At 40.3% G+C, this 10101-nt stretch overlaps 1 protein-coding gene across 1 annotated transcript; it reads right to left on the reverse strand.

The window, feature by feature from the left end:
• Window positions 1–358: 358 nt before the first annotated feature.
• On the reverse strand, window positions 359–7545 carry gatd3 (glutamine amidotransferase class 1 domain containing 3). Its single transcript, XM_080785592.1, has 7 exons — window positions 7373–7545; window positions 6879–6931; window positions 6623–6736; window positions 4743–4862; window positions 3508–3600; window positions 2650–2806; window positions 359–1795 (listed from the first exon to the last, which is right to left on the reverse strand). Exons 1-7 carry the CDS (start codon window positions 7487–7489, stop codon window positions 1664–1666), a joined length of 786 nt encoding a protein of 261 aa, XP_080641718.1. The 5' UTR covers window positions 7490–7545; the 3' UTR covers window positions 359–1663.
• Between the last annotated feature and the right edge of the window lie 2556 nt (window positions 7546–10101).

The raw sequence follows: 10101 nt of genomic DNA on the forward strand, positions 1-10101 counted from the left end.
AAATGAATGCAGTCCACCCATCTGACCATGTAGTGGTCTCACATACACCACAGTGGTAAATGGTGCATTTATATACTTTATCCAAGGCACTTTACATTAGATTGTGCATTATACATTCACACACATTCATACACCGATGGCAGAGGAAACCATGCAAGGGCCCAGGCACCAACCTGCACATCGGGAGCAATTAGGGGTTCAGGGTCTTGCTCAGGGACACTTTGACGCTAACTCTGGGGGAGCCCACAGGGATCGAACTGGGAACATCCGGTCACTCTACCCCTGAGCCACAGTGCTCCCTCATAAAGAAAAGGTCACTCAAACACCGCATTGGAAACCAGGTTTTTTTTTTGTTCTTCTTCACTTTATTAACCAGACACTGTCCAGTGCTGAAGCAGCATCGTTCTCCTCTGTGAGAACGTGACCAATTAGAAAAATATTTCATTGCACAATCAATAGATTTATGTTACACCATCTACACACAATTTAGCTGGTTCATTACACGATGAAAATGATTACAGCATTAGACAGAATTATACCAGGTGCAAGGGAATATATTAACGCAAAGTCTTTGAGCGCCCTCTACTGTACACTGCAAGATATGACGGTCCACTGTTAATGCTTGGGACGAAATGTGGTCTGAATTAAGAGACCAGCGGATTCCACTGATGCTACATTTTTAATTCTAGTGATTCTGAACAAATAACACAACTCGCCAAAGAATGCAAATATTCATCATACATTCATTGAAATATGATACAGCCCTGAATCTAATTCATAGGACTTTGTCCAAAAGCTGAAAGCAAACATATACCAAACAGAACAGCACCAGTCCAGAGCCATGTTTAATTTATACTTTGTCCTTTTGGATCAGTGGTTCTCAACGACCCCCAGGGGTCCCCCGCTAAATAATAGATAGTTACGAACCAAATGGACCCCTTATGGGACTGTAACGTCAGGGTCCATTTTGTTCCATTTCTACACTCTCTCTGAGTTAAATTAACATTGACATTTAGGGTCCCAGAGATGGAAATGCCTTTAAATGGGGGTCCGTATCCTAACTCATGTCAATGGGGAGGGTGGGGGTCCTTGAGATGAAAAGGTTTGAGAATCAGTGCTGCTAGAGACGTAAAAGTATTTTCTTATAGTGGGTCACTGGCATTATCTTTTCAAATGGGGGTCCGTGGGCTAATAAGTGTCAATTTGGGGGTATAACCTTGACATGAAAAGGTTTGAGAACCACTGCTATAGGTGAGCCGCACGCTGGAAATAGATGATCTACTACAAGCTCACAATGCGTCAAATCAGAACTGTATTGCCGACGAAAAGTTATGTTTCATGTATTTTCCTCCCACTGAAGAATCTGTTTACATACAATTTTGGGGCAAAAAAATAGCAGGCCTACAAGCTCACAACGCGTGGCGCTGCGGCGCGTTGAGAGCTTGTAGATCAGCTATTTCCGGCAGCGGCGCAACAAACCCAGCACTCTTTATCTACTGGAGATGCGTTGTGTACTAACGACATGGATTTAGAATAAAATTGGTTCAGCGCAAAATGCTGCGTTCCAAGTTCAGGACGGGTAAAAGGGGCAAGGGGTCAAGGCCCCTTGCTTCGATGTCAATGTGTGCACGTCCCTGGACAGGGGATAATTAGTTAGTGTGTCTCACTTGTTGCCACTGAGCTTCAGCACGTCGGCGACCATGGCTCCGATGCCGTCGAAGACCAGGTGCACCTTCGTCTCGCACATGAACGCAGGAGACGTCACGATCTTGTTCTTCTGGTCGACGTGGGCCTCGTGATTGCTCAACCGTTAAGGCGCAAATCTTTGAATATCATTTCAGACTAGAGCAAACTTTTTTTAACTCAAATCTTTGCTTCGGGGGGGGTCCCCTGGAACATATATATATATTATTTTTTTTCAGTTGGGGGTCGGCGGCCAAATACATATATTTTTGGGGGTCCTTGACATGAAATAGTTTGAGAACCGATAACATAGAAACATAGGGTTTTCAGAAAGCGGTCAGGATTTGGAAGGCATTAGTAGAATCGTCCTCAGGTCTAAATGGGTTCAAAACCATTGCCGTAATCAGCATTCAAATTGCTTTTCTGCCGACCCAAACCGACCCCATGGAGTTATGCAACGACAGTTAATGTCATTAAGGGCCATTTGGAAGCACAAACATGATTTTATAAATACTAAAAGTCTATTAAAACAAACAACAAAGCATTTGCACCGAAAACAATGAATTATATTCATATTAACATTAAGTAAACTCATGAGCACATTTTTGTACCAATACAACATCACAGAGAAAGCCCTTGGGCTTTCTTCAGGCACACTCATGTCAAACCGAGGACGTAGTTAAAATATCTTTATTGTTTAGGGCATAATTTCCCAATTTTAAATAAAAAGCAATATAGAAGAAGACCGACAGGTTCCGGCCCATTTGTGTCTCTAGAATCCACATGCTGACTTTGGGAACAACTTGCATTCAACTCGACTGAAGTTTTCCATATCAAGCTGTGTCTGAGGTGATCCCCCGATATATTTTGTTCTTTTAAAGAACAATTACAGCCTGAAATAGAACTTTAAACGTGTGATCCAAGTAAAGCAAAAAGGAAGGAAATGTGCATTAAATGAAAGGATATGGTGACGTCCTTGACACAGTGCTTGGCCCCCAGGGCTTTGATGGCCTGAGCGGTGCCGGCATAGGGCCACTTGCCTCCTTCCTCCTCCTCATGGCCCACCGTCACCTCCACACCTGGAAGAACCTTGGCCGCCAGGACAGGAGCGATGCAGCATAACCTGACGTCACAATGTAAAGGGAAAATAAAGAAATCAATCAAATTGGCACAGCTACAAGCACTTGTAGGTCTGCCAGTTTTGAAAAATCGTAAAAATGTGCCGCAATTCTATGAATACATATTATTTCGTTTTTAACTCGTTTTTAACTCAAATCTTTGCTTCTGGGGGGGGGGGTCCCTGGAACAGCAGATTTTGAGATGGGGGGTCGGCGCCCAATTACATATAATTCTGGGGGTCCTCGACATGAAATAGTTTGAGAACCACCACCGATATAGAAACAGGTTTTTCAGAAAACTGTCAGTATTTAGAAGACATTTGAAGAATCACGTCACAACGCAAATGGAAGATATATAGAACTGGCACATCCGCTGGACGACAGGCAGGTGCAGGACCGAGAGTGGAATAAGCAAAGTCAAAGTCATACGTTTTGTGACACACGTTACGGCAGTGACATTTGTTCTCCATCTCTTGGAGCGGTGAGCTGCAGCCGTGCACTCAGGAATCGTTTAGTAGATTTGACCCCCCCCCCCCCAATCCAACCCATTGATGCTGAGTGCCAAGCAGGGAGGCATTGGGTCCCATTTTTACAGTCTTTGGTATGACCCGGGCCGGGGATCGAACACAGCACAACAATGTAAGCTGATGACAACAAATCAATGAACAATTTTAATTGTGCACCAGCTCGTTCTCCCGTTCCTTACCCGATGGGTTTGCCAGCTTGATGGAAGTCTTTTAAAACACGCTCTACATCGGCGTTCACCGTACAGCCCGGTCCATCCACTGCAAACGTGGACCTATTATTAATAAGCAGTGAACACAAAGCAGTGTAAATGGTCAAAAATAATGGCCGACATATCAGTGTTGTATCCCTAGTTTGAATGCCATCAATATAGCTGAAGATTTTCTAAATATTAAAGGACAACTTTAGTTTTTTTCAACCAAGGTTCATGTTTTAGGTTGTTATTAGAGAAACTAAAAGGTGAGTGTTAATTTTCTTTCATTTGCTGCTTTCTTTCGTTTTAGGGATTTTAGCAGTTTTTGACAGGGGGGCGGGGGCATTCGAGCATGGGGCTAAATATGTATTTTTTAACACAATTTTATGGTGATTTATTTTTTTATGGTTTACTATAGTCCTAATAAACGCCAGGAAATGACATCTGGCCACAAAAGATCACAGGATCTATTGAATGTGACAAACTTACATATTGAGCCTATACACACAGTATAAGCCTTCCCCCAGTAGGCTACCTTCACATTCAGTAGATCCTGTGATCTTATGTGGCCAGATGTAATTTCCTGACGTTTATTAGGACTATAGTAAACCATAAAAAAATAAGTCACCATAAAATTGTGTTAAAAAATACATATTTAGACCCATGCTCGAATGCCCCCGCCCCCCTGTCAAAAACAGCTAAATTCCCTAAAACGAAAGAAAGTTGTCCTTTAAAGAAAATAGACAAGCTTGTCTCACTGTATATGTTTTCTTTTCCCCTTTTACCTCATTCATGATGATTTCCTGTTCTTTGGCTATATAGAAGTGTATATTTGTACGTCTCTAAATGTTATGATAAATCGAACAAGGTGGACCCTCTTGTAAACAAGTGTAGTGCTTTATTGGTCGTGTACTATAATTCTGCAAACTGTTCTAGAATAGAAAATGCAATAACATTTTAGTTTTTTTAATTGATTAGAACATTGTGGACAATTCTTTGGACAAAACAGTCGTAAACAAATCGGTAGTAAAGTGTGGTATAGGACTCTCAAAAATTGGGATTGACATCGGACCTATACAAATCTGTTTTATTGGCTCTGAAATATGAAATGATGCTGCTGTGACAATACCGCAGAACACCACAGGTGCATTCTTTTCACATACCAGAGGCAGATACTAAATGACATTATATTACGGTAAGTATTAGTAAACAGTGCCACCTACAGGTTCTTAGCTGCTCCAAAGCCCCCGGGGAAGATGATAGCGTCGTGGTTGGCGACACTTAGTTTGGCCAAGTCTGTGATGTTTCCACGGGCAATACGGGCCGACTCCGACAATACATTCCTGGCAAAACATACATTCACTCGTTTTACTGGGTTGATAAAGGCACTGCCATTGAATACAGTACAACTTGGAGAATGTATTAGTCACGACATGGTAAAACAAAAATAATAAAATAAAACGATTTACTTGGGTCTGTTGGTTTAAGACATGGTAAGAGCTGTGCTGAGACAGGGATATACTTTCTATTAAAATGTAATACATATAATAATATAAGAACCGAATATTTCCTGAAATTTGAGTTGCTGATCTCAAAGTTTAAAGAGTTAGATGACAATGACAAACAACTCATTGTATTAGGAGAGGGACCTGCAAACGACACTCAATGTCACATTATGTTGACAACTTGACACTATCTTGACACACATGACATTATGACAACATTGCATAACATTGTATTGTGAAAGTTAATGTTATTTTTGTTTTGTGCTGCATTTTATGATTTGGCAATACTGTATTTACATTCATGCCAATAAAGCTATTTGAATTGCTTTTGAAAGCGCTAGTACAATGGATTTAGTATTCTGGTTTTAATGTCCCATCATAGATTTGCTGATATTATAAAGATTACCCTTCATAAACCTCGAGTCAATAAATGATAGCTCTCCAATTTAGGAAGAAACAAATTGGTTGATGTGAGGGTACTGAGGGAATATTCAAACACTCTGTTCTAAGACAACTCTGTTCTAATATAAGTGCATCTGTCATCAGCTCTAACTGGAATAAGGAATCAAGAATACTTACTAGCTAGCCCATCTTTCCAAGACTACCCTGCCTTGTAGCCACAATTTGCAGCTCTAGATTTTTTTTATAAATGGGATGAATCTAGATTTGCAATACCCTCTATTGACTCCCCATTCATCCAATTTGCTTTTGCGATCTGCTTGTATTAAATGACGTTAAACTCACCAACATTGCAGCTCTAGGCGAAGCTTGAATTATCCTCTTTCAATCTGCCAAGCTTTTGTTATGTTATGAGCTACTTTCGGTCAAGAAATTCTCTGCAGGTAATTATTTTTCTAAGTGTTGGAGTTTGGAAGCACTCGTCGAAGTCACTATAAACGGCCCTGCGTACCACCTGTTTCGCATTTTCACATAATGCAGGAGGCAGCAGCGCGACCAGTTAATAAAAACGAGTGCTTCCAAACTCCAACACTTAAAAAAGAATCAACCGGAACAGAATATCTTGACAGAAAGTAGCTCATAACATGTCTATGATGGATTTTTATTAAACAAAAGCTTGGCAGTTTAACGTCGTTTAATACAAGCAGATCGCAAAAGCAAATTGGATGAATGGGGAGTCAATCCCATTATAAAAAAATATAGAGTTGCAAACTGCAGCTAAGCTGTCTTGTAGTAACCTCGCCTCACCAGGTTTTCCACCTCTGAGGAAAGGCTGATCTCTGTTCCAAAAGTGCCGTGTGAACTTGTCTGGAGCAGATGATATCGTTACGTCATGATGTAGTATTGTTTTGTAGTCATCAAGCAGGAACAATCAAACAGAACTTATTTTCTCTCAAACTGGAAGAATTAGAATAACAATAAAAGCTCTCGTAGCCTGTAGCTTTTATTGAGAAAAATCGGTTTGAGGGAAAAGGAAGTTCCGGAAGATTGATGACTACAAAACAATACTATAACATGACGTACCCGAAAAGGAATGGTGCCCAGGCTAGTCTTTTAGTGAGTTCAGTAGATGCATGTTACGGTGTCTCAGTCATATTGATTCACAACACACTTGTGCTTGGCTGAGAACAGAATCTGACCTGGACTCCTTCTCAGCAGGCTGACCTTTACTGTGGTCAATGACATGCATCTGAGACACGTCAGGGGCGAACATCTGAACTTCAGCTCCTCCTCGACTCAGGTGCACCAGAACCCTGATGAATACACAGTCACACACACACACACACACACACACACACACACACACACACACACACACAGGGCTAAGTCAGGTGAGAAGTGTAATACTTATGGAATGGAGGAGCACTATAGGTCGGAACACATAAGTGAACTCACGCCGAGGCTTCATGGAGCTCCGTGCCATCGAACACCCCACAACCTGACAGCACCTGTTAAGAGCACAACAGTGCACAACAGTGAAAGACTTGAAAGGAATAGTGAATCTTGACTGTTGAAGTAGAATTACAGTACATTTCAAGAAAACTCAATACAAAAACTGTTAACACTTCTATATAGCCGAAGAACAGGAAATCATCATAAAGGTAGGTAAAAAGGGAAAAGAAAACATATAAAGTGAGGGGGGGAAAGGGGTGGGTGGGGGATTCAGATTTCACGGGGGCCAGTTTCTAATTGCAGCCGTCCGTGCCCTTTGAGAGAGGTTTGGAAGGAGTCAATTAAGGAATTCGCATGTCTTAATGGCTGTTGGTAGGGCGTTCGACTGACTGTGAGGTTGCTTCTTGCAGACTTGTGGTGCGCGTATTAAAGTATAAGCCATGTTCATGGTATCAATATCAACATACGACACTGTCTCAAATAAATACTTTACTTACAACCGCCACTTTAGCCCCGCACAGCCCGCCGGCCCCCGCCGTGTGAAACGCGTGCGTCTTCACCAGCAGTGAAGACGCTCTGAACGCCGTGAACGGTAGTGATCTTAATGTCAACATTTTTGGAGTATTATAGTATACGACTTTGAACAAGTGGCTGCCTGGCTAACAAACACACACACACACGCCGGGGGGGTCACGTGCTTCTAAATCTCGCGTCGCCAGGCGAGGCTTTCTTTCCACTGTTGTTTACCATTCAGTGCTCACATTCGGTCTACAGCCCGCCTACTGTTAGGCATTATTTTCCAATAGGTATTTCCGTATCCGCTCTAAACGGATATGGATTCTTGCACAGTGAATTAACCCCCCTGTGGAATGAACACAGAGTTGGACGCATTGGACGTGCGTGGTGCGTCACATACCCAACAAGGTCACGCAGTTTCACGCAGCACTAGAGTTTCCAAGAGTGTCAAATATGTAAATATAATTTATATGGGACTCCATATATTACGTTTCAGCAGTATCATATTGCTGTTTCTTTTTATATTCAAAAGAAAGTATTTGATAAACACCGACCGTAAACTACAAATAAATAATCCTTTTACTAAAGGATTATTTGTAATTTGACCTAATACACTTAACCCAAAGATGACTAGATGAGTTGGTGATTTCTTTGAAAGGAACATCAATGCAAAGCACATGAACACATCCTGATGATGTAATATGTTATAACTGTCATATGCGAATGAATGGGAATATTAAGTAGTGTAGGTGGCTCTGTTCAGGATATTGAAGTGTGACAGCGCCCTCTTGTGGTACGTTTACACATCCACATTGATTATTCCCATACTGTATGCTCTGTCTAGCCTTTTATGAAGACTTTGTTTAGATGTATTTTTTTTAGATGTTGATATTTGTAGGCTATATTCATATACAAAATGTCAACATCGATAAAATACATCTACGAGTCTACGACAGCCTTGATCTAAGCTGGCTACTGCAGCATAATGGTTAGCCTAGTCCAGAACATATTTTAACAAAAGTCAATGTTCTAGCCAGCTGGTCTACCCTTAATCACTGTTTAGATTTAAGCATTTTCATTACAAGCTTTAAATATTTACATAATTTAATACAATTACACGTAAATAAATAAATAAACAAGCAAACAAGCAAATAAATTAATAATCAAAATCTTTAATTTTATGAAACAATATGTGCCCATAAACTACAACTAATCAGTCATCATGTTGGTCATCATCATCATCATCATCATCATTATAGGTATTTCTCTTCCATCCAGTGTTGTTTTTGGCAGCAAATTTTGATTTTAGTTTTAGTCATCATATAGCTTAGTTTTAATTTAGTTTACATTTAGATTTCGTCAGTGACAAAAAGGTAGTCGACGAACATTTTTCGTCTTAGTTTTAGTCGACGAAAACAACACTGATATACTGACCATAGGGGTGTAGGGATGCACCGAAAGGGTGCATCCGAATACCGAATATAGAAAACAGTTGAACCGAATACCGAATCTCAGAATATTATTAATTTGATTATATTTGGTCGTATACCTACCTGATTTATGGCAAAATAAATGGTTATGGCAAAACTTAACTTAAATAATAATCACTATTATGGGTCCATAAAACATTTATTCAGCTCTTTTGAATGCATTCATTGCATACACCAGTGATACTCAACCTCAGGCCCGCGGGCCACATCAGGCCCGCGGGACCATTATGACTGGCCCACCAATGAAAAAAAAAAAAAAAGAAGAAAAAAAAATCTGGAAAATGAAAAAAAAAAAAAAAAATCTGAATGAAGTTATCTTTAATTACATTATTATAAGTAATACTATTAGAGTTGTACTATTACTCGAACGAAAATAAAAGCTTGGGGGGGGGGGGGGGGGGGAGATGCAATGCAAATGAAAGACATATACTGTGTATCCCTATTCCCTGACATAATTTTATAGCTAAACGGACAGAATTCTATTTTATTTGAATGATGAAACCCAGCTGCCATTAATAGTTGGAAATGGAAATTGCGGAAATTGCGGAAATGGTGGAAATGGAAATTGCGGAAATTGCGGAAATGGAAATTGCGGAAATTGCAGAAATGGTAATTGCGGAAATGGTGGAAATTGCGGAAATGGAAATTGAGGAAATTGCGGAAATGGAAATTGCGGAAATGGAAATTGCGGAAATGGTAATTGCGGAAATTGCTCTTCACTTATAGCTATCTATTTTCAGGTAGATTGTTTTATTTTACTCAGTCAGCCATATCACTACTCATTTTTTTTCATGAAAAAGGTCATAGCTGGGTAATCTATTTTCAGGCAAATTGTGTTTATTGTATTTTATTTTACTCAGCCATAACAATTTATTTTCTGTTAACCAACTTGCTGGCTGGCAGGCAGGCAGACAGCTATCAAGTATCATTAATGTCGTAATTTTATCTACTGGCCCCTGGCCCCTTGCCATTTTTGTAATGTGGCCCACAGGTAAATCTATTTGAGTATCCCTGGCATACACTATTCAGTGATATATTTTCTGCCTATTCGTGCCGAAACCGAATAGGCCGAAAATGCATTTTTAGCCATTTTCTGCCGAATATTTTCTGCGGCCGAATTTCCGGTGCATCACTAGGGGTTAGGTTAGGGCCTCTCATAGGTTATAGACGATTTTTCAAAAATAGCAGAATAGCAGAAGCTAGATTGAAAAATCGTGAAA

This window comes from Protomyctophum bolini (assembly GCF_963924005.1).
Source record: "Protomyctophum bolini genome assembly, chromosome: 16".
Classification (NCBI taxonomy): domain Eukaryota; kingdom Metazoa; phylum Chordata; class Actinopteri; order Myctophiformes; family Myctophidae; genus Protomyctophum; species Protomyctophum bolini.

Coding starts and splice junctions, on each gene's coding strand:
- gatd3 (XM_080785592.1), bottom strand. CDS start 7,489: ATGTTGACATTAAGATCACTACCGTTCACGGCGTTCAGAGCGTCTTCA. Junction 4,863..6,622: donor CCTGCTGAGAAGGAGTCCAG/GTCAGATTCTGT, acceptor ATGTTTTGCCAG/GAATGTATTGTCGGAGTCGG. Junction 2,807..3,507: donor CAAGCTGGCAAACCCATCGG/GTAAGGAACGGG, acceptor TTGTGACGTCAG/GTTATGCTGCATCGCTCCTG.